General features: G+C 43.0%; 1 protein-coding gene across 1 annotated transcript in view; it reads left to right on the top strand.

The window, feature by feature from the left end:
• TYRP1 (tyrosinase related protein 1) overlaps positions 1 to 19,427 on the top strand; it is a 43,741-nt gene extending 24,314 nt beyond the window's left edge. Inside the window, exons 5-8 of the mRNA XM_029605464.1 lie at positions 4,363 to 4,530; positions 13,609 to 13,788; positions 14,614 to 14,760; positions 19,161 to 19,427. Of these exons, the coding sequence (XP_029461324.1) occupies positions 4,363 to 4,530; positions 13,609 to 13,788; positions 14,614 to 14,760; positions 19,161 to 19,366 (701 nt within the window). The 3' untranslated portion in view covers positions 19,367 to 19,427. The remainder of the gene's footprint in view (positions 1 to 4,362; positions 4,531 to 13,608; positions 13,789 to 14,613; positions 14,761 to 19,160) is intronic.
• The last annotated feature ends 5,358 nt before the right edge of the window (positions 19,428 to 24,785 follow it).

A 24,785-nucleotide genomic window follows, 5' to 3' on the forward strand; every position in this document is an offset into this window, starting at 1 on the left:
CTGAAAATTGCAACTAAGCTGTCACTGCCCCTACTGAAGTTCGGAAGCCAGGGTATGGAATTGCACTGTGTACTCCCCCATAGACTGAGAGCCTTGTCTAATCTGCTGGAGTTTGGATGCCTTGAAAGCCGTGCGACCAGGCTTATTGAAAATTTGCCAGAATTCTTGCAGGAAGCGCATCAGATTTCCCAAGAGTGGATCATCCCTTTCCCAAAAGGGTGAGGTCCAGGCCAGGGCAAAACCGCCCAACAACAAGAGAATATAAGTCATCTTTACTCAATCTTTTGGAAACAGGGGTGCCTGAAATTCGAAATGTATCCAGCATTGTTTTAGAAAGCCTCTACATTTAATTAGATCTCCACTGTACCTTGGAGGTGAAGGCATATAATGTGTATTACAGGTGAGTCTGGGCCACCATGCCCTCAAAGTACCCAGCCATATTATTCAGCTGATTCTGCTACTGTTGGAGCTGGTGTATTAAGCCAGCGATAGCATAGACTGGTGGCGAGTCTGCCAAGCTCATGTACTCAACAAAATGTGATGGGTAGTGAGGGTGTGAGTCCTTTGTGCTGCCTTTACACAACCTCATAGGCATACCTCCTAAGCAACTGGAGAATGTGCCTGTAGTGGGACAGTCTTGAGTTTCACATATACCAGTTGCCTCCTCCACAGGTTGAGCCCTTGAGTTCTGGTGGCTGGCAAGACTTAGGCGGGTCCCTAGGGTAGTGAAGAGAGTCAGAGTCCAAAGGGCACACTGGAGTCAGGACAGGCAGCATACAAATGGAATTGGAGTCAGGCCAAGGTCAGGGAAGGTGGCAGGTAATAGTGGTCAGGCCTAGGAAAGTGGTCAAGTACAGAGAGTCAGGCCAACGGTGGATAAAGACACACAGAAGATACTGGACAAGATGGACAGGATGAGGCTGGACAAGGAAGGGTAGAAAAGACAAAACTGGATGAGGCAAGGCTGGAGAGACAAGGCTGGAGAGAGGTAATGGTGGCGGGGCACTTGGCAATAGTGATCATAACATGATCAAATTTGAACTAATGACTGGAAGGGGGTAATATGTAAACCTATAGATGTAACACTACATTTTCTAAAAGGAAACTTTGATAAAATGAGGAAAATAGTTAGAAAAAACTGAAAGGTGCAGCTGCAAAGGTTAAAAGTGTACAACAGGTGTGGACATTGTTTAAAAATACAATCTTAGAAGCAGAAGTATTCCACACATTAAGAAAGGTGGAATGAAGGCAAAGGGGTAGATTTTATAATTTTGCCTGCGTACTTTTGCCTGCGTACTTTTGTTCAAAGTGAACAAAAGTACGCTGGATTTTATAAGATACGCGCGTAGCTGCGCGTATCTTATAAAATCCGGGGTCGGCACGAGCAAGGGGGTGCACATTTGTGCAACCTGCGCGCGCTGAGCCCAGCGCGCGCTGCCTGTTCCCTCCGAGGCCGCTCCGAATTCGGAGCAGCCTCGGAGGGAACTTTCCTTCGCCCTCCCCCTACCTTCCCCTCCCCTCCAATCCCCTACCTAACCCCCCCCCCCCCCCGGCCCTATCTAAACCCCCCCTTACCTTTGTTGGCAGATTTACGCCTGCTGAAAGCAGATGTAAATCTGCGCGCGCCAGCGAGCTGCTGGCGCACCATCACCTGACCCGGGGGCTGGTCCGGAGGCCTCGACCACACCCCTGGGCCAGCACCACGCCCCCGGGCCCGCCCCCAAAATGCCACGTCACGCCCCCGAAATGCCACGTCATTTTCAGAATGCTCCCAACACGCCCCTTTTACGAAGCCCTGGGACTTACGCGCGTCCCAGGGCTCTGCACGCGCCGGCAGCCTATGCAAAATAGGCATGCCGGCGCACGAGGGCCCTGCGCACATAAATCAGGCTGGATTTACACACACAGGGCATTTAAAATCTGGCCCAATATGATTACCAGCATAGTTAAAAGTTGAACTGAAAGAGAATATTTTAGCCAAAAAAAAAATCTTTCAAACACTGGAAGAAAGATCCATCTGAAGAAAACACGAAAAAGCATAAGCATTGTCAAGTTAAGTGTAAAACATTGATAAGGCAGGCTAAGAGAGAATTTGAAATGAAGTTGGCCCGTTAGATGACTGAGGGGTTAAAGGGGCTCTTAGGGAAGATAAAGCCATTGCAAAAAGACTAAATTAATTCTTTGCTTCTGTGTTTACTTATGAGAATGCTGGGGAGATACCAGTTTCAGAGATAGTTTTCAAGGTTGATGAGTTAGATGAACTGAACCAAATCACTGTGAACCTGGAAGATGTAGTAGGCCAGATTGACAAACTAAAGAGTAGCAAATCACCTAGACCTGATGGTACGCACCCCAGGATTCTGAAGAAACTAAAAAATGAAATTGCAGATCTATTAGTTAATATTTGTAACCTATCATTAAAATCATCCATTGTACCTGAAGACTGGAGGATAGCCAATGTAACCCCAATATTTAAAAAGGGATCCAGGGGCGATCCAGGAAACTATAGACCAGAGATCCTGACTTCAGTACCAGGAAAAAAGAGTGGAAACTATTCAAAAGATCAAAATCACAGAACATATAGAAAGACATGGTTTAATGGAACACAGTCAGCATGGATTTGCCCAAAGGAAGTCTTGCCTCACAAATCTGCTTCATTTTTTTGAAGGGTTAAAAGCATGTGGATATAGATGAACTGGTAGATGTTGTGTATTTGGAATTTCAGAAGGCATTTGACAAATTCCCTCATAAGAGGCTTCTATGAAAATTAAAATAAATGGGATAGGAGGCTATGTCCTTTCATAGATTACAAACTGTTTAAAAGTCAGGAAAGAGTGAGTAGGATTAAATGGAAAGTTTTATCAGTAGAAAAGGGCAAAAAGTGGAGTGTCTCAGGGATCTGTACTTGGACCGCTGCTTTTCAATATATTTAAAAATGATCTGGAAAGGAATACAATGAGTGAGGTAATCTAATTCCCAGATGATACAAAATTATTCAGAGTAGTTAAAACACAAGAGGATTGTGATAAATTGCAGGAGGACCTTGCAAGACTGGAAGATTGGGCATCCAAATGGCAGATGAAATTAAATGTGGACAAGTGCAAGGTGTTGCATATAGGGAAAAATAACCTATGCTGTAGTTACACGATGTTAGGTTCCATATTAGGAGCTACCACCCAGGAAAGAGATCTAGGCGTCATAGTGATTAATACTTTGAAATTGTTAGCTCCGAGTCCTGCAGCAGTCAAAGAAGCAAACAGAATATTAGGAATTATTAGGAAGGAAATGGTGAATAAAATGGAAAATGTCATAATGTCTCTGTATAACTCCATGGTGAGACTGCACCTTGAGTACTGTGTACAATTCTGGTCGCCACATCTCAAAAAAGATATAGTTGCACTGGAGAAGGTACGGAGAAGGGCAACCAAAATGTTAAAGAGGATGGAACCTTATCATAGTAATGACAGCAGAAAAAGACCAAAATGGTCCATCTAGTCTGCCCAGCAAGCTTCCCAAGGTAGTAACTGCCACTCCATGCAGATTGCCCCCATGTTTCTCTTAAGGGTAGTAACTGTGACTCTGTGCTGGTTTAGCTTTTTTATTTATTCCCATCCTCTAGCCTTTTAGGGAACAGCTCCCCTATGAGAAAAGCCTATAGAGGTTAAGGCTGTTCAGCTTGGAGAAGAGATGGCTGAGGGAAGGATATGAAGGGTCTTTAAAATCATGAGAGATCAAGAAAGGGTAAATGTTAATTGGTTATTTACTCTTTCGGATAATTGAAGGACCAGGGGGCACTCCATGAAGTTAACAAGTATCTCTTTTAAAACTAATTGGAGAAAATTATTTTTCTCTCAATGCTCAATTAAGCTCTGGAATTTGTTGCCAGAGGATGTGGTTAGTGCAGTTAGTGTAGCTGGGTTTAAAAAATGTTTGGATAAATTCAAGTTGACTTATGGAATAGCCAGCAACTGCTATTACTGGCATCAGTAGCATGGGATCTATTCAGTTTGGGTACCTGCCAGGTACTTGAGGCCTGGATTTGCCACTGTTAGAAACAGGATGCTGGGTTTGATGGACCCTTGGTCTGACCCAGTATAGCACTTTCTTATGTTTTTATGTTCTTAACTCCAAACAGAAACTGAAGTGAGCTAACATGGCAAATACATTTCCTTTTAGTAACCTAGACTAACAAAGCAAGTCCACTATTTTATCTAGGTATAAATGATGAATTTGATTTAGCATCTCTGTTACATTGCCTCTTTAAATTATCACCTCTGTACATAAAGCTTTTTAAAAAAAAAAAAAAATCAATTTTTTCTGTTTTCATTGACATTTACATCCTTTAAATTTATTCTCTATCAGGTACAGAGGGTGGACCCATTCGACGAAATCCTGCTGGAAACACAGCTAGACCAATGGTCCAGCGTCTCCCTGAGCCACAGGATATTGCTATCTGCTTAGAAGTTGGTTTATTTGACACACCACCATATTATTCCAATTCTTCAGAAAGTTTTCGTAACACAGTTGAAGGTAATTAAACTCAAATTAAAAATAAGACAGAGGTCAGAAATCAGAGCAGAGTTTTATTGTGATATACAAACAGACCAAAGGAAGAAGTGGGGGGGGGGGGGGGTGAACAGTACTTACAAATAGTTCCCAATTAATACATTTGGCACGGAATAGTAAATATAATGGCTTTGATCTATACAATTAACAATGCAAGAGGCTCATCAGGTTGGGCAAAAATGTGCTAAAAGTCTACAAATTCTTTTGCTTTGACAATTTTATAGTAGCACATCTTTTCCCCAAATGTTTAATTTGCTGCAAATTAGTAGAGAAAATTCCACAGTAAAATTATGCAATCAGAAACGTCTATAAAAGGGGAGGGTAATCCAAGATGGTGTCCTAGGAAGACATGCTGTGAGGAGCTTTTTGTCACTGTTAATTCTATTTTCTTTTTACCCGATTTCCTGATGATCAAACAAAAAGGAAAACTGTAGGTGTTTCCCCCTTCTCACCCACAGTAAACACAGCTTTGACAAACAGTGATATTCAGCTCTTTCAGCCTGCTCTAATGTTGGGTGCTGTTCTCTTTGCCTTTGACTCTGTGAAAGGAGTTTCACAGCCTGAGATTGACATGGATGTTGCGCTCGGGGGTGGACCCTTGTCCTGGGGCAGTGGAGAACGGCTTCCTGGTAGGGACCAGGAAGTAACTGCCCCCAGGAGACGGAGCAATGGAGGAAACAGAGGGTAGGATGAATTTCACCACTGGAAGCCCAGCTTTGGAGTGTTCATGCCACTGTTGGTGCCCTTTGCCCCTCTTTTTGTGCCACGGGGTATTCATGTCACTGTTTGTGCAGCTTTGATACTCTCATGGTACCTAGGGATATTCCTGTCACTGTTACTTTGATCCTCTTTTGCTGCCTTAGGGTGTTGATGCCAGTATTGTTAGTGCACTTTGCCCCTGTTTTGAAGCCTTGAAATGTTCTTGTCACTATTGGGTGCTGCTTTGCCCCTCTCACAGTACCTTGGGGTGTGCATATCTCTGTTTGGTCTCCTTCATCCCATTCCTATTTCCCCCTCAGATCAGTCCAGATGCATGGGTTTTTCTTCTCAACCAGCAGATAGAGACAGGAAGAAAAGCTTTACAGACACTGAGCCACTTAAATTAGTGTGTCACCTGAAGTCCCTCAGTATTTCTCTGTCTCCAACAAATGGTAGAGCTGTAAAACCTGTAGTCTGGAGTTGAAAAAAAAAAAGGAAATTGAAGACAACAGGAAAATTGCTCCCAGGGGTGTTAGGTCCATGAAAGGCCATCTTCTTGTTTCAGTAGAGCATGCAGGGGGTTGGTAACCCTTATGTGGTCGGCACCTGGTGACTGTGGTCTGACTCCTTCTTTTTTTCCATGTGGCTCTCTCTCTCACACACTATTTTCCCTGGCTGGACAAAGACAGCATCGGCATCAGGAAAGCAGCCATTTTTTTTTGCCATTATTTCTCTTAAGTTGATCAGTACTAGGAAGTACTATATCTTTAAAAAAGAAAAAAAGATAACAAGGGAAAGACAATGCTGGGGAGGCAGATGTGAGAGACTTGGGGAGCCATCCTGCTGGGCAGCAAGTCAGCTGCTGCGGTATTGGGAGGGGGGGGGCCAGAGTTCTTCTGAATCTACCACGGATCTGGGCACTGACATCGGGAGAGTTCTCCACGACCCAATAGCATGGACTACTGAGCGCAGGAAACACTGCCAATCCTATGCTGTCACTAAATCACGTTTAAGTGCAGCAGGCTTGTGCAGTCATTGCGTGACCAGTGGGGAAAGCACCTCGGGCTTAAGATTGCTTCTTTGGAGGGGAAGAGGTCTCAGTCATCTGAGTTGGTGAAGACTGCTTTCTCCTGCAGCACAGAAACCGTGGCGATTTTGGAATTGGTTCCCATGGTGCAGGGCCTGCTTCTCCACCTTCATTGTCTCCGGCTGTACCTGACCTCAACAGTGACCAGGATCAGTCTGAAGGCTAAAGGATCTTCGGAAGATGAGTCTGATTCAGCAGAGGCCTTTTCCTCCTGTGCTGTTAATGCAGAGGAAGACTAAGAAAATTTTCCTCCTCATGGGTTCCTCGGGGGGTCCAGAGCTCCCCTACGTACTCCCAGTCAGCAACAGCATACTGGGGGAGCACTGGAGGGTTCTGAGGGTTACAAAGATCTGGCATCGGTGCCTCTGGCTGATGAGGAGGAGGACAGTGATTTCTTAGGTCAGGGAGAAGTCCCTGTGGCAGATGGGGATGACCCCAGGGTGTTCAGGCTATTCCAAAAAAAGGAATTGTTTCCTCTCATTCCCCAGATGTTGAAGGAATTTGGGATTAAGGAGACACAGGAAGAGTTTGATCATGAAGGACTAGACCCTGTCATGGAAGGTCTGTGGGGTCAGATGAAAGTCCTTCTCTTCCATGAGACAGTCAAGAAGCTGGTCGTCAGGGAGTGGGATACTCCAGAGGCTGGCCTAAGCTTTGGTAGAGCTATGGCAAAGTCTCTCACATCTACCTCACCAGCATTGTCTTTCCCTTGTTATCTTTTTTCTTTTTTAAAGATATAGTTCTTCCTAGTACTGATCAACCCAAGAGAAATAATTTACCCAATGCCAGAGGATGCATTTGAGCTTTTAAAGCTACCTAAGATAGGTGCAACAGTCTTGGTGGTGACCAAGAAGACTTCCATTCCGGTGGTGGGGTCAGCTGCTCTCAAGGATGCTCAAGACTGGAAGTTGGAGATACATCTCAAGAGAATGGCTGAGGTTTTAGTGTTGGGCATATAGGCAGTAGTATGCAGTAGTTTCATTATACGAGCCTGCTTGTGCTGGTTGCAGCAACTGCAAGTGAAGGGAGTGGACCCTTCTTTTTCAGCCAAGTAGACGAAATGTTTAGATGCTGGGTAGCCTATATTGTGGATGCCTTATATGATTTGCTGCACACATCAGCCCAGAATATGGTGTCAGCGGTTTCATATAGGAGGCTCCTATGATTACATAATTGGTTAGCGGATGTCTGGTCCAAGTCCCAGCTGGGCAAACTTCAATTTAATTAAAGGCAATGTTTTGTTTGGTGAGGATCTGGAAAAGCTGGTGAAACATTTAGGCAAGTCAAAAGGGGAATAAATTTGCCCAGGACAAGATGAAAAGGAGAAGGCTTTCCAGCCCCAGCAAAAATACAGGGATATGAGGAGATATCACCCAGGTAGGGGTTTCTTCTTTCAGAAGCAAGGGTTTAACAAGGCACAGTCCTTCAGTCAAGGAACCAGAGGTAGTAAGGGCCCATAATGAAACATGGCTGGTCCACTCTTCCCCAGTGGCCTCTTCCCCAGTGCCCATCGGGGGATGTTTGGGCCTGTTTTATGAGGAGTGGACCAAGATAACTACAGACTAGTGGGTACTGATGGTCATAAGAGAAAGTTATGCCTTATTGCTCAGCCAATACTCAAAGATTTTCTGATCTCACCCTGTGCATCAGGCGCAAAACAAGATTATTCATTCCACTTTCATTCAGCTGCATCAGCTAGAAATAATAGTACTTGACCCTCCAGAAGAATGGGACAAAGGAAGATATTCCATGTATTTCATGATTCTGAAGAAGGAAGGTACCTATCAGCCCATTCTAGATCTAAAGAAGATAAATTCAGCCCTCAAGGTTCTGTGGTTTTGGATGTATACTCTTCCTTTGGTCTTTGCAGCAGTCCACAAAGGGGAGTTCCTGGCTTCTCTCGATCTTATGGATGTATAGCTACATATTCTCATTTGGGAAGAGCATCAGAAATTCCTATGCTTTGTTGTGTTGGTCAAGCATTTTCAATTCTGTGCCCTGCTGTTCGGTCTGATGACAGCGCCTCAGACATTTAACAGGGTGATGGTAGTGTTAACTGCCAATATTCAGAGAGAAGGCATCTTGGTACATCCCTATCTGGATGACTGGCTGGTTCAGGCAAAATCAAAGGACTTCTGTCACTACTCAATTCAATGTGTCATGCAGCAGTTGCAGATTCTGGGCTGGATTGTGAATCTGGCAAAGAGCAACTTAATGCTGGGCAGACTAGATGGGCCGATTGGTCTTTTTCTGCCATCATTTCTATGTTTCTATGTAATTTCAACCCAATTATTGGAGTATCTGAGGGCCTAGTTCGACACCATCCTAGGCAAGGTGTTTTCTATGAAAGAGAGAGTGCTGAAATTGCAGATGTAAATCCAGAGGTTGTTGCGGCTTCTGGTACTCAGAGTCTATGTTTATTTGCAGGTCCTGGATTCTATGGCATCTATGCTAAATCTAGCTCCCTGGGTGTTTGCAAATATATAACCTCTTCATAAATTACTCCTGCCCATTTGAACCCTCAGTCATAAGACTTTCAGCTCCGCCCACCACTACAGGGGAAATCCAGGTCCTGACTCTCCAGATGGCTTTCTCAGGTCAAATTGGAGTGAGAAATAGAACTGGAGATCCAGGATTGGATGGTAGTGACACCGATGGCAGTCTGAAAGGTTGGGGGTGCCATCTATCAGGCGTGAATGACACATGGAATGTGGTCACCGGAAGAGGAATTGTGGTCTACCAATTGTTTGGAAATGAGAGCAGTTCACAGCGGTGAGAGTTCTGTCAGACAATGGGCAAAACAGCATCTGGTGGCCCTGGCAACTTCTCATGTAGCTGGAGTAGACAATGTTCATGTGAATTTTCTAAGCAGACAAATGTTGGAACACGAGGAATGGGAGCTCACAGAAGAGGCTATGGTTCTAATTTGCTCCAGGTGAGGACATCCCCAGCTGCATTTGATGATGTCAAAGTAAAACATCAAAAACCGTCACTATTTCAGTCTCAGGAGGCAAATTAGAGCAGAAAGCCTGCATGTTCTGTTTCACCCATTGTCGTGCAAGCTCCTTTTGTACGTGTTTCCTCCCTGGCCACTAATAGGCAGGGTATCAAGACTCATCTAGGAAAGGTGATTCTCATCCCTCTGGAGTGACCATGCCAACTGTATTTTGTAGATTTAATCAATCTGGAAATGGACGGTCCTCTTCGTAACAAGCAACTTCCCAGGCTGTTTCATTAGAGGCTAATTTTCCTGGAACAAGTGGCTAATTTTTGCCTCACAGCTTGGCTTTTGAAAGTAATCACTTGAAATTGAAGGGATTTTTGGAGGAAGTCATCTCTACAATGCTTCAGGCTCATAGACCTTCCACGTCCTTGGCGTATGTAAGATTTTGGAAGGTATTTGAGGTCTGGTACGTGGCAGAAGGAATTGCTCCTCTTTGTGCATCGATTCCTCACATTCTGGTGTTTTTACAGGAGAGCTAGCTTTCAATTTTCTACAAGTCCAGGTGGCAGCTTTGGCCTATTTTAGAGGAAAAGTGCAAGGGTTTTCCCTGGCATTTCATCTGGATGTGGTGCCATTTCTTAAAGGGGTGAATCATTTGAGGCCTCTGGTGAGGCGAATATTTCCATCATGGATTCTTAATTTGGTTTTGCAGGTTCTCTGTCTTCCTCCTTTTGAGCCAATTAGTAAAGTGTCGCTGAAGGACCTTATGCTAACGGTAGTCTTCTGGGTTGAAATTTGTTTATCCAGGTGTATTTTGGAGCTTCAGACCTTCCCTTGTAGGGATCCCTTTCTTCAGGTTTCTGTGGATGGAGTATCTCTTTGCATGGTACCTTCATTTTTGACAAAAGTGGTATCTTTGTTTTACCTAAGTCAAATGGTGGAGCTTCCTACCTTTCCAAATTTGGATCCTTGTTTTCCTCTCTGGAAACACTGCTCTAATACAGTTGTATATATGATTATGTTTGTTGTTACTGTGAGTTTTCAAAGTCCTTTATAGTTTAGGTGCTTGGTATGCTGAGCGTACCTTCCTTCTGTTCTTTTGAAAGTGTGTGTGTGTTGGGGGGGTGGGGGGGGGAGGTTATTAATAGGATTATTGTATCTTCACTTGGGTACAGAGTAATACTGAGGGACTGCAGATGGAACACTAACTTAAGTGGCTCAGTGTCAGTAAATCTTTTCTTCTGTGACTCCATCTGCTGGTAGGGGAGAAAAACCTATGCACCTGGACTGATCTGTGGGACTTTAGGAACAAAAAATTAGCAGGTAAGAACCAATCATCCTTTAAGATGACTTGGACTATTCATGCCACTCTTGGTGTAACTTTGTTCCACTCTCTCAGAATGCTGTTCTTTCTGCTGATGATGCCTGCTTGCAAGTTTTCCTAAATTTTATTGAAAACCCAACTCAAGAGTGAAAAATAGAAGGTATTGCTTCCCCCATTGACTTTAAAGGAAAATGAATAACTAATAATGAAGATCATATTCAAAAGCATTTAGCTCGATAATTCAGAAATTATTGAGATAAATTAAGATTTAGGCACTTCTCTGGCTAAATTCTAGCCAGATATAATAAGTGTTCCAGGGGTGTAACTGGGAATAGTTAAATGAAATAAGTTGTGCTGCTAACTCTGGTCAGTCCTTAGCCCTATCCTAAAGTTAGCTAGATAAACTTATCCAGCTAACTTTGAGATAGCCAGATATATTCAGTGGCATGGCCTTAGGGTTTTTACTAGGGATGTGCAATTGTTTAGGACGAATTAGGACATTTTAACAAAATTGCCTAATTCGTCCTGCTCTCGGGAAAATTTGGTTTTTGAGTTAGTGTGCACTAACCCGAAATTCAGGTCCCCCGAATTACAAAGGCCCGAACCGCGAGAAATACGAAATTTCCTGTGGCGGGCCGAAAACATATCTCTAGTTTTTACCTCTCTGAGGTTGTACTGCACATTAGCTTCTAACACACCACAAACCATGCTTCACTCCAATGGGTGTTCAAAATATAATCTTTACTGAAGAAAACTGGTGCCTTGAAAACCAATTCAAAAGAGTCAACCACTTCATAGTGAACCACAGTAACAGAAAGTCCCAAAAGGATCATAATAATCCAAATTCAATCTCTTCATTTTCTCATATCCTTGTCCTTTTCCTGGACCCTCCCAGTACCTTTATGTGATGGAAATCATATTCTTAAAGGTTCCTCTCTTTCTCCCCCTCTCTCTCCCTCTCTCTCTCTCTGGAGTCTGGTTAATATTTGTGGGATCAGTCTTTGACTCTGTGAATTTTCCCAATTATGCTGCCCCTCCTCTGGCACCTTTCCTTTATGTTCATCCACAGCTCTGATTCCTTATCTCCCTTGGGTCTCCTCAGATTCTGATTCTTATCAGAAGCCTTCTTCCTTTCAAACTTTGAGCTCCTAGGTCCTCCACTCCTAGAATCCTTCTTTTCAGTCTCCTCTAAATCTTCCCCTCTTCACTCTGTGAAGAAGTGGCCCTCAAACACCAGATTTTAGAATCCTCTATTACCTACCCATTAGTTCTCCTTCCCACATTTCATGGGGCATGGGTTTTATACCCTCACAATACCCCTCCCATTGGGTAGTGGAATTCCTCCTTATCACTCTGACATCACATGATGAGAAAGGACTAGTAAGACTTCTCTCACAACTGGAGGCACTCAGACAACTGAAGCCAATGTTGACATTTTTATAAAGGGCAGGGCTACCATTTTAGAAGCAAAAATGGGCACCCCTCAACACTTAAATTCTGTAAAATCCAATAAATTGACCAATGCAGTTGGTTTTTTTTATTATTATTATTATTTTATCACCCTGCACAAAAGATAGTAAAGCTATTCTTAGAAATGTGTGTCTCATTCTATAGAAATGTATCCTTTTACCTGATTTAATGCAAAGCTCTGAATTTTACAGAACTGAAGTCAAAATTAATAGAGAACAAATCTCTAACAATCTTTTACCAGTTATAATGGCACATTTCTTACTAAATTACAGGGGGAAATGTATTACTGCCCATATTGGTACAAAATCTGCAAGTAATTTTTTCCTGGTAAATTTGCAGTTTCAAAGGGAAAGTACACATTTATATTTTCTTTGAAAGTTATCCTAGGAAAACTATCTGCATACATTTATGTCTGCTAATGTATTTAGATAGCTTTTTTTCAGAGAAAAATTATGCACATGCTTTGGAAATTGTTTTTAACTTTTATTTTTAATTTAAATAAATAAAGCATTACAAGAACTTCTTGATTTAAGACAATCTTATAAATTTACAAAAAAAACAATAAAGATATTCTTCAAACAAATACTGGGAATATCAATCTTCATATTTAGACCACTTCTTGAGGAGAGAGAAAGCTAAGAGAAAATCATTCTTGTGAGAAATTCACACCACTAACATCAGTAGCCCATCCTAGCTTGTTGGAACAGCTTCCCCAATTACCACAGGAACAGTCTTATTTTGTAGAAAAGCTTCTAACTGATCTGGATGAGTGAAAACATATTGAACGCTCTGAAATTTAATTAAACATTTGCATGGAAAATTCAATATGAAAGAAGCTCCAGGTGCAAGTACCCTTGATTTTTTTTTAAAGAAAAACTCTTCTCCTGGCCTGCATCTCTTTCACCACATCTGGAACATTAGAAATGGTTAGCGCTCTCCTTAGCATGAGTGACCAATAAAGCTGATCTCCCCACAGTCTGGGCGACTGACCCAGACTGTTCTGAGAAAGCAGAGAAATCAACCTCAAAAGAAAGTGCATGACTCTCTGACACTTAAGCCGGCTAATTATTTAGGCAGATAACGAGTTATCCAGCAAAATTGCAGGCATTTAGCAGGGCTGGAGAGTCAGCTACCGCTACTTAGTCAGATAAGTCTTAACTCACCTGGCTAAATAACATTGAATATCACCCTTAACCTGTCTACATTTGAAATATAATAATAATCTGTATGTGTGTTATTACCTTCCCTCTACCTTAAACACGCACCTGGGACTGCCTGCGTCTTATGTGTTCTTTATCCCCCATGCATGCTTTTAGGAGGGTCAGGTCTGGTGAGCAATTCGTAAACAACCAATTTATTGGGGTAAAATGACTTGTAAAAATTAGTCTGAAGTATTAAAAATTGCAAGCTTTTTATGACCCACAGAGGCTCAAAATTCAAATCATGTACTAAAGTAATGACATTACCCTGCTTTTTTCTGTCATACGAATGCTATAAATGTTTTGTTCTTTTTCCTAGGATACAGTAACCCTTCTGGGAAGTATAACCCTTCAGTTCGAAGTCTTCATAATTTGGCTCATCTGTTTCTGAATGGAACTGGAGGACAAACTCATTTGTCTCCCAACGATCCTATTTTTGTCCTTTTGCACTCTTTCACTGATGCAGTCTTTGATGAATGGCTGAGAAGGTATAATGCTGGTAAGACTGAGATTCCTACCGAGTGCATTGTTAGCTTGCTCAAAGCATGGCTGCTGGGAATGCAGAGCAGGTGAGGCGGTGATGTAAATCTGATGTGGGATAGATGAAGCCCCAGTGCTTTGTGCCCCAGCCCTGCTGTTTTCTGTAGGAGGGGGGATTTGTGAAACTGAGACCATGACAGCAATGCGGAGGTTAACGATTGCATGATGAGTCAGGGGAAAGGCATGTGGTTAGTGCCTTGTGAATTGTGACACTTCATGGAGAGGACAGCTGTGAAGGAGGAATGCAGAATAAAGATTGTTTAGATGGGAAAAAGTGTTTTGTTTTTTATTTGGACACATGCTGGCCAATAGTATAACATGCGCAACCATAGAAATAAATACCATAAAATTTTGAATCATAAAACCATTATAAAGCTGAGAGCTTTATTTGCGGTCTATTTACCATCCCCCACCTCCTGTTGCATCTAAGTTCCATTATTTTCTATAAGCTGCGCTGGTGGACAAATGATGAAACCTCTTCTCACTCTTCATCAAACTGTTCTCACAATACCGGTGTTTGTACAGCCTGTGTCTGTCTGCTGGATTGCTATTTCCTTTAACGAGTCATTATACTTATAAGTTGCTTGCTAGTAGGATTTTTTAAATCCTGGGAAGAGTATTTGTATTCACACATCTTCTGAAGTTTTACGAGAATTTACTTCAAATGAGAATTTTTCTGCACTTCAAGGGCAGTCTGAAACATGTTTACATTATTACTAGAATAAGGAAATGCAAATAAATAGGACAGAAACGTAATCTATTTTATTTATGTGTGTATAAACAGATATATCACTTTATCCATTGGAAAATGCCCCAATTGGACATAACCGACAGTATAATATGGTGCCATTCTGGCCCCCAGTTACCAATAATGAAATGTTTGTAACTGCACCAGAAAATTTGGGATATATGTATGAAGTTCAGTGGCCAGGTAAGTATTTATAAAATTAAAGCAGGTTACCTACTATATTCCTTTTAAGTGAGTACAACTGTAAATGAATCATAGTATAGTATTTATTAACTGTAGTACCCACGCAAACACAGTGTGAACACTATAAGAGAGGGAAATAGTATCTTAACTATTTACCACAACCATATATTAAACTAGACTGGAGAGAATATCATAGGCAAAGTGCTCACAATCAGTTCTCGATCTGCTGTCTCTCGCCCTCAATGGGCCGCAGGCAGTAATCAGCCTGTGAGCTTCAAACAATTTTTAATCATTTATTGTCTCCTGTCTACCCAACCCTCACTCCAAAGAACATGTTTAAATCAAATAATCTATTAAACCATGAATGTGCAATTTTTATCAAAACAGTTCATATGTCACTCAAAATCTGTAACTTGCTACCGGTTAGTAACCCACTAATAATCAACAAATATTTAGCCACGTAAGTGGTCATTCAAATATCAAAAAGGTATACTTCCATTATCCACCCCGACATGGTCCATGTTTCGACTCACAAGGAGTCTTTTTCAAGGGGAATAAAGATGACAGATCACTGTGTCACCGGTATATTATTTTTGTTCAGTTCCTGTGAAACAATATGAAAAATGTGTATGAGAATTAATAAAACCAAGATCCAAACCCTCACGCACACACTAGCAAAATACTCACAGATGACATTTAAATGATAAACTCCGTATAAGCTTAAAGGCTCACAAGTTGATACAGACATCATACTTAAACACCATCCAATCTGGAAAATGACAAATAATTCAATGTATCCTCAATATACAAAATGTAAAAGACTCACCGGACCGCCAGAATCATTAAGCTCAGCTACACAATATGGCGATAAACGCCTTTGTTCAACCGGGCGAACTCGCCTGTTTTAAATAGACCGCTGAAAAATGCAAAACCGGAAAGCCCAGAAACACCTGGTTTCCGGTATGGTTGTGGTGAATAGTTAAGATACTATTTCCCTCTCTTATAGTGTTCACACTGTGTTTGCGTGAGTTAACTACTGAGAGGTGTTGCTTCTGTTGAGTGATTTTAACTGTAGTACCTACATCTGTTATGATTTCACCTGCTAAGCAGCCTCATCGAACCCTGACTATGACGCCTCTCTGCCAGCAGAGGTCTCCTCGGAGCTTCGTTTCATGCTATTTACATCATTGTCTCATAGCTCATGCAATTCTGCCTGAGGTGCAGCCTCCTAGCCACAAGACATCATTGGCAAACCTGGTCTCCTGCCTTGCCAAACTCCTCATCCTTGCCTTCACCACATCCAAGCCTCAGCCCTACATAACCCTGTCTCTTCCCTGCCTCGATGCCTTCGCATCGAGTTTGCCTTGGCTGTTTGTCCTGACCCCTTGCCTTGCCTTATGACCTCCGGGTCTTCTTTCTTCTTGCCCTGTGGCCTTCTCAGGCCTTCTACCTTGCCTTAGCCCTGTGGCCTTCTCAGGCCTCCTGCCCAGATTTAGCCTTGTGGCCTTCTCAGGTCTTCTGCCTAGCCTAACTCTGTGGCCTTCTCAGGCCTTCTCTCTTCCCTATGCCTTTGTCTAGCTAGCCTTTGGACCTTTATGTTCAGTGTTCCTTGTTCTGTGCATCCTGTCCTTGTCAGTCCTGTCCTTCTTCTGTCTTGTCAGCATTCAAGCCACAGTTCCAGTTCTGGCCTGCACTCAAGATTTTGTTCCTGTCCTTACCAGTACTGTACGCCAGTGTTAGCTCCTGCCCTTGCCAGCACTCACTACAATGCACCATTGCCATTGCAAAACCTGAAACTTAGATAGCTTGCAGTGTTATCTGGAGTCCTCTGCTTGGAGGAGTATTCAAATGTGCATTCAGGTTCTTTTCTGTTAGAATGAGTGCAGAGGCTGTAAACGTTGAAACCTGCATGGCTTGCAGTGTCCTCTGGAGTCCTCTGATTGGGCTGCCAGGAAAAGTAGGTAAATGAATCTTCCATTTCTGTGCTGATGGAAACAGAGTGGAAGCTGTGAAAGCTGAAACCTAGGCAGCTCACAGTATCCTCTAGAATCCTCTGCTAGGAAAAGTATGCAAATGAGCCTTCAAGTTTTCTGCTGCTGGAAACATTGTTGGAGCTGTAAAAGTTGAAATCTAGATGGCTCACAATGTTCTCTGGAGTTCTCAACTGCTGGGAAACATGCAAATAAGCCTTCAAGGTCTCTACCACCGGAAACAGTGTGGAGGCTCTTGAAGCTGAAGCCTAGACTGCTCATGGTGTCCTCTGGAGCCCTCTGCTGGGGCTGCTGGGAGAAATATGCAGATGAGCCTTCCGGTTCTCTGCTGCAGACAGACAGTCATGATTTCCTGCTAAGCACATGATTGAATCAAATTACATGATATGGGTGTGCAGGTCAAATAATATTGTTTCATGTTGTATTGTTTTGTGGTTGATTTTCATATTTGTTAATGTTTTCTCATCTTTTTTATTTAATGCACACTAAATTGACAGAAGAAAAAACAAAATTTCATGGGCCTGATATTGAAAGCACATTTAGCGCAGGATAGCCAGATAAATAGGGCTAACAAACCAAATCAAATATGTTTTCCTTGCGCATCCTTAGAAAATGTGATCTGCTCGTTATGTACTCAGAGGTTCTGTTGGCAAATTAGCCAATTTAGAACCAGAGGGAGTGATAGAGAGCAAAAGAGCTAGAGAAATGACAGAAATTGTCAAGGTCTGGAAACATGGGTAAAAGAAAGAGGAAAGCTGAGCGTACATGGCTTTTGAAGAGAAATGAGAGAGGCAAAAGAGAGCAGTGTGGGAAAAAATAAGAGGTGAAACAGGGGGTCGGAGAAAGGAAAGGTGGAGGGGAGAAAGAAGGAAAGGATGCCACGGAAAAAGAAGAGAAGGAGGGATATGGAGAACTGGGAATCTAAAAAGAACTGAGACATGAAAATAAAGGAAAAAGAGGGATGTTAGATAGGAACATCTACCTTATAAACGGGCTCTGACCGACGGCCCGCAAATGCGCAGTAGAGAGCAGCTCTACCGCGCATGTGCAGGCCAGCACGTTGGTCAGAGCCGTGCGTGCCCGAAACAAAAAACATGGCGGTGGGGCCGCAGGAGCGGGAGGAGGAGCAGAGGCGCCGCGCGCGAGTGACACACCCCCCCCCCCCCCCGAGATCTGCCGGCAGGAGAAGCAGCGCCGTGCGCGCGTGAGTGACCCCCCCCGAGATCTGCCGGCAGGAGTGGCAGGAGAAGCAGCGCCGCGCGCGGGAGTGACACCCCCCCCCCCCGAGATCTGCCGGCAGGAGCGGGAGGAGAAGGTGGTGAGAGGGAAGGTGAGAGAGAGATAGAGAGGGAGGGAGGTGACAGAGGGAGGTGAGAGGGAGGGAGGGAAGGTGAGAGAGAGGGAGGGAGAGAGGGAGGTGAGAGAGAGGGGAAGGGAGGTGAGGGAGGGTGAGAGGGGGATGAGAGGAGGGGGAGGGAGTGGGAAGGAAACGGACCAAGCCCGTTGTTACGGGCTTAACGGCAAGTAGAGAAATAAAGGAGCTAGGAGGGGCAGTATTGGTGAGTAAAGGAATAAGTATCTTATAAAGGATTTGGGAAAGAGGAAAAGAAGAGAGGGCTTAAAAAAGAAGAAAGAAAGATGAGAAGAGATAAATGGAGATGAGAGATATACACAAGACTGACAGCAGAGAGCTAGATGGAAAGGGAGGGAGAAATGCAGAAAAGTTCAACATAGAAAGAAAGATAAAATGGAAAAAATATCAAGAGAGGAATGAGGAGAGGACATACAAGATGAAAACATAAATGAGGATGGAACAAAATAAGGAAAAAAGCAAAGACAAGATGTTATAATTTAGCAGATTACATGATTCTTGAAAGTTTTTCATTATGTATTGTTCCTAATTTTTATACGGTATGTGAAATAATTGACTTGTAGCACTGCTGTACTCATTGTCATCATCCTGTAAATGTAATACCAGACCAAACTCATTGATGTTGCCTAACCCCTCTGGTCTCTCTTCCTGAGATGACTAGACTGGAATCATAGTCTTTTTACAAACAAAAGTAGGGATTTGTGTTGGGGGCTCAAGAGCATCTCTGTTCACTTTGTGTTGAATTCAAGCTTATGCCATACTTTAAGATGTTTTCTTACTCCTTCATAATGCCAGAGGGATTCAAATGACCTTCCTCTGTAACCTACAGCTATTATTACTATTAATTGAAAGCCGATTGCGGACAGGGAATACCTTTTGTACCTGAATATAACTCGCTTTCAGCTACTAATGAAAAGGCATAAGAGAAAAATAAATAAATAATGTCTACTATTTTGAAATGTGATAACAACAGTGTGTTATGCTACAGTCAATCAGATGAAGCCCTGAAACCTAATTTCTTTTTATTCTTCTAATAGGACGTGCCCTCAATGTCACAGAGATCGTTACGCTCACAGTAGTGGCAGCATTGGTTCTGGCTGCACTGGTGTTTGCCGGTACTTCGTGTGCTATTCAAAGCAAAAGAAACAGAGAAGAGTTGAATCAGCCCCTTCTTGGTGAGCAATATGCTCACTATTCTGAAGAATACGAAAAGATCCAAAATGCAACTTATTCTGTTGTTTGAAAGGGATTTCTTGGTAATATTTCCTTTTGATATCAGAAGTTAATTGGTTTCTAAATAAAGGACATTGAGTGTTGACTGATTTAGACTTGGATTTCTCCTTATGACTAGAGAGCATGAGTTCTGCATGATATACACTTCCTAATGATAACCTGTGATTCACTTGCTGTGCTATTACTTCTTTAAAAAGGAAGATGTCCATATTCAAAACCAGGTTATATATTAAAGTGCACCCTCTGTTAATCTCATTGTATTATTACAACCCAGAGGAACTCGGCTCAATTTAAAGCCAACCATATACTTTATATATATTTATTTCAAAACAACATCTCATACAGTTTAACAAAAAGTGCTGAGTGCAATACATAATATCCCCGTTAAAAAACATACTCACATACACACCATACATACCCTCACATACCACCACATACTAAAAAACCCCACTAATACATAAATATTGCTAATGCCCCCCACTATATAACCCTAATGTTGCAATACATCCTTTATATTAAACATACACTGTTATTGCCGATACCAAGTATCTGTAATTGATTAACATGTATCAATCAACATATATTACAATGTACCAAATATCAGTTATTCATTAACATCTATTACATTGTATTATTTATAAAACACAGCTCTTAAATATCATATCAGATACAAAGTATCTACCATATTAACTCCATATTAACACAATAATTAATTCAATTTGTCCCAGATATCATATGGGACAAATTGAATTAATTATTGTGTTAATATGGAGTTAATATGGTAGATACTTTGTATCTGATATGATATTTAAGAGCTGTGTTTTATAAATAATACAATGTAATAGATGTTAATGAATAACTGATATTTGGTACATTGTAATATATGTTGATTGATACATGTTAATCAATTACAGATACTTGGTATCGGCAATAACAGTGTATGTTTAATATAAAGGATGTATTGCAACATTAGGGTTATATAGTGGGGGGCATTAGCAATATTTATGTATTAGTGGGGTTTTTTAGTATGTGGTGGTATGTGAGGGTATGTATGGTGTGTATGTGAGTATGTTTTTTAACGGGGATATTATGTATTGCACTCAGCACTTTTTGTTAAACTGTATGAGATGTTGTTTTGAAATAAATATATATAAAGTATATGGTTGGCTTTAAATTGAGCCGAGTTCCTCTGGGTTGTAATAATACATATTCAAAACCATTCAGCTGGTTAACTTAGAAGTTAGCCAGTTATTGAATATTTGGGCAGATATCTGGCTAAATTATAGCCAGCTAATGATAGGGGCTTTCCAGGGTTATCAGAGTTAGCTGGATGACTCTTCACAAGAGAGCACTGTTCTGTTCGTATGTCTCACTTTGAATGTCAAAGTGGCCCCTAACCCCTACACTAATACCTAAACCTCACCTCGAGTTACTAGGTGGGCCTCCCATAAAGATATTAATACCTATCTAGTGTGAGGGCTTTATGGCTAGGTGTGCTCTCTCTCTCTCTCTCTCCCTCCCTCCTCTCTCTCAGTGGTGGTTGGAGGCTCTCCAGGAGCTTAAAACTACTAAACATGGTCCCCCTCACTGGTTGTATGTAGGAAATACAACAATTCTGCTACGTATCACAAAGTGCAAAAATGTTATTGCACTTTGCATAGGTATTAGCACAAATTGTGATAAACTGCCTATTACCTTAAAGCACACCCCGTTTCCTATCACTTGCAATATTTAGTGCATTTTGATAAATCCAGTTCTAACTTTGCTATCTGTATTATGTCTGAATATGGACCTCAAATATTTTATTCATTATGCTCACTATGATCTCTAACCCAACAAAATGAGGACTTTGGTGGCTCCAATTAGAGATTGATTTAATTCCTTAAAAACAAACAGGTGACTTTTCAAAGAAGTTACACGTGTAAATGTTAAGATACTATCATAGCAAATTTCAAAATCCATTTACCAGCATTAAGTGCACTTAGGCCTGGATTCACTATTCTCTGCGAGAATAGTGAATCGCGCGGTACCGGGGGACGGGGGGGCGCAAAGCGGGGGGGGGGGGGGGGGGGCGGGCCTGTGAAAGCCGGCAGCCATCGCACCACTGCGGTGCACTGGCTGCCGGCTTTCACACCGAATAACTACACTTATTTGGCACGAAACTGGCAGCGATAAGGGTCCTTACCTTTCGCCACCAGCGATGTCTCCGAGCGTCGGCCCCGGTGCCACCCCGACTCCTCTTCCAGGGCCGATCACCCTATCGCACATGAGAAGGGACTTTTCGCGTGCGAAAGCTATTGAAAATGACCCACTTAATGCAGGTAAAACCAACTGACAATTCAATGGCATCTTTTGTAGCAATTTTCAAAAGCTCACTTTCACAGTTAAATTGCACTTATACTTGTAAAACTTGGATTTAAGCATTTAAATGATTTTGAAAATGAAGCCCAAAGTGAACTTCTTTTGATTTAGTGTTGTGTCAAATGCTCATAATTCAGAAGTAATCCAGGGGGATGAGATTTCTGAAAATTTGAACCACAAACAGATTAGGGTTCTGGTTCATACTGAACTACTGTTAAAAAAAATAGCGGCAGATTTTAAAACCTACGCGCGCTACCTACATTGGTGAGCGCTACCCGGTGCGCACAAATGTACGCCCAATTTTATAACATGGGCGAGCAGCCGCACGCAAGTTATAAAATCTGTGGTCGGCGCACGCAAGGGGGTGTACACCTGTGCACCTGGTGTGAGCCGAGCCCTAGGGGAGCCCCGATGGCTTTCCCCGTTCTCTCCGAGGCCGCTCCAAAATCGGAGCGGCCTCGGAGGGAACTTTCCTTCGGGCCTCTGGCAGGCGTAACTTGCGTGCACTGGCCGACTGCCAGCACATGATCCCCCGGCACAGCAGCAAATGTCTGCTGTGCTAGAGGCCTCGGTCTCACCCCCACTCCACCCCGCCCTGCCCCCAGACCAGCACCCCACCTACGCCCCACCCCTGTCTCACCCCTTTCACAAAGCCCCCGGGAAATACACACGCCAGGCCTATTTTGTATAGGCCTGGCGACGCACTCAAAGCCCCGGGAAGCGCATATGTCCCGGGGCTTTGTGAAAGGAGTGGGGTGGGGGCGGGGCGACGGTCTGGGGGTGGTCCGGGGGTGGAGCGGGGGTGGGACCAAGGCCTCCAGCACAGCGGAGGTAGAGGGGATTTAGGTAGGGCTGGGGGATGGGTTAGATAGGGGAGGGGAAGGTGGGGGGGGGGCGAAGGAAAGTTTGGGGCTCTCTTAGGGCTCGGCGCACTCAAGATGCACTAGTGTGCACCCCCTTGTGCGCGCCGACCCCGGATTTTATAATGTGCGCGCGGCTGTGCACGCATGTTATAAATTCGGGCGTCTCTTTGTGTGGGTAGCACACAGCAATGTCGGCCGCCCGTGTAGGTTTTAAAATCTGCCCCAATAGGCTCGGCGCGCGCAGGAGCAGCTCCATGCATAAATCCTCAGGATTTACCCGCCTAACCCTTTTACTATCCGCCCCATAGCCTTTTCTGGTTATTCTTATGATATTTTAGTTTTCCAGTTTAATCTCTGCTTCGATTTTAAGTGAGAAGTTCAGGCTATGCAGCAATGTATGATGAAAAGAACTAGGAAGAGAGAAAATTCAACTTCGGTTGCCATCTTCTGCTACCTTACAATATTTAAGGCTGCAAAGTAGGCCAGAAACTAAAAAAGGGGGACATTCAGAAAAGAATGCCTTCAGTTAAAGTTTTTCAGCAACAGCAAGACCAGGATAGCTTTAATGTTACAACTGGATATCCTAGCAGTCTTGAGGTCAATATACAAAAGCCATTCAGACGGATAACTCACCAGTTACTCCTTTAAATAGCTAATGCATTATATTCAGCTGCTTATCCAGCAAAATTATAGCCTGATAACTACTTTACCCGACTATAATTTAGCCGTATAAAAAAGAGGTGTTCTGAGGAGGGGCTGAGATAACGGGCTAGCCTAGCACAATTGCGGGTATATCCACTTAGGTTGGCCGGATAACTTTAGATCTGCTTCAGAGCGGGTCTAACGTTCTGCGGCCTTACGTGTCCGGACAATGTGCTACTTAACTGGATATCTTGAAAAGATATCTGTCTAAATAGCGCTGTCATCTACTAATGTAAAAGGACAAAATAAGCTGCCCCATCTCCTCCCTCCCTCCCCCCCCCCCCCACCCAAAGCATAATATAAGTGATACAGGGTATCCTAACCCCTCCCCCCCCCCCCGCCCCCACCACCTAAACCTTTTAATATAATAGCAATTTGTCCGGTATTGGAAACTGAGCCCCCGTCCCACTTTTACCTTCAGAGGGAGCTCAGCCTGCCTCCCCTCACCCTCAAGGAAAAAGTGTCTCACCCCTGCACCCCATCCCCTGCACCCCTGCCCCTTCCCATCCCCTCTGGCAGAGCAGCGCTGGAGGCCCCTCGCTCCTGGCAGAGAAGAAGAACAAGGTATCAGCGGGGATGGGGATGGGGTCCAGGAGCGACACTTTTCCCTCGTGGGTGGGAGGGTGGGAAGGTAAAAATGAGACAGGGGCCCAGTTTCCAATACCGGGCTAACTCGCTACCATTTTATAAATGCTTAGGGAGTGGGGGGTGGGCTTTAGGATACCCTATATCACTTGTATTATGCTTTTGGGGGGAAGAGAGGGAGGGATTGGGGCAGCTTATGTTGTCCTTTTCTTTAGTAGATGACAGCAATACTTAGCCAGATATCTTTCCAAGATATCCAGTTAAGTAGCACGTTATCATGTGGCCCGATTACTAAAAAAAAACCTAGCCAGCTACATTCAAACGTAGACAGTTAGGTTTTTTAGTTATCCTGCTATATGCAAGTTTAAGCAAGTTTGTTCAGCAAGACGTTTCTCCCACTGAATATATGGGACCAGTTATCCTGCTAACTTTAGCCGGATAACTTGTCCACTTACCGGCCTACTGAATATAGACCTCCTTGTTCTCATCACAGTACAATACATCTCATTCTCCTTATGTTATTATTCTTAGCAGTTATGCTGCTGATGCTATTGGTTCTTCTCTTCCAATTCAGCTAGTATGATATTTATAGGGGGAGAGTTCTGTTGAGAATCATTTGGATTTAATATTATTTGAAGGGTGGTGGTGACAGTAAGAAAAGACAGCAACATTCATTTTAGCAATAGTAAATTAACTAGAAAGGTAGTTTCAGTGCAACCCACATCTAGACTATTCTGTTCTCTTGGGTGACTAATAGTATAGATAATTTGGAACATGTATTACAGAGGAGCAGCATTACGCTTGCACAAAAACAAGATCATAAAGCCAACTACAGCAATTGTAGTCCTACTGCATAAGTCATGGTTAATGTAGCACCAATTTAACATTATTTTCTGCTATTGCTTGCATAACACTAGG

This window comes from Rhinatrema bivittatum, chromosome 1 (genome assembly GCF_901001135.1).
Source record: "Rhinatrema bivittatum chromosome 1, aRhiBiv1.1, whole genome shotgun sequence".
NCBI classification, from domain to species: Eukaryota; Metazoa; Chordata; class Amphibia; order Gymnophiona; family Rhinatrematidae; genus Rhinatrema; species Rhinatrema bivittatum.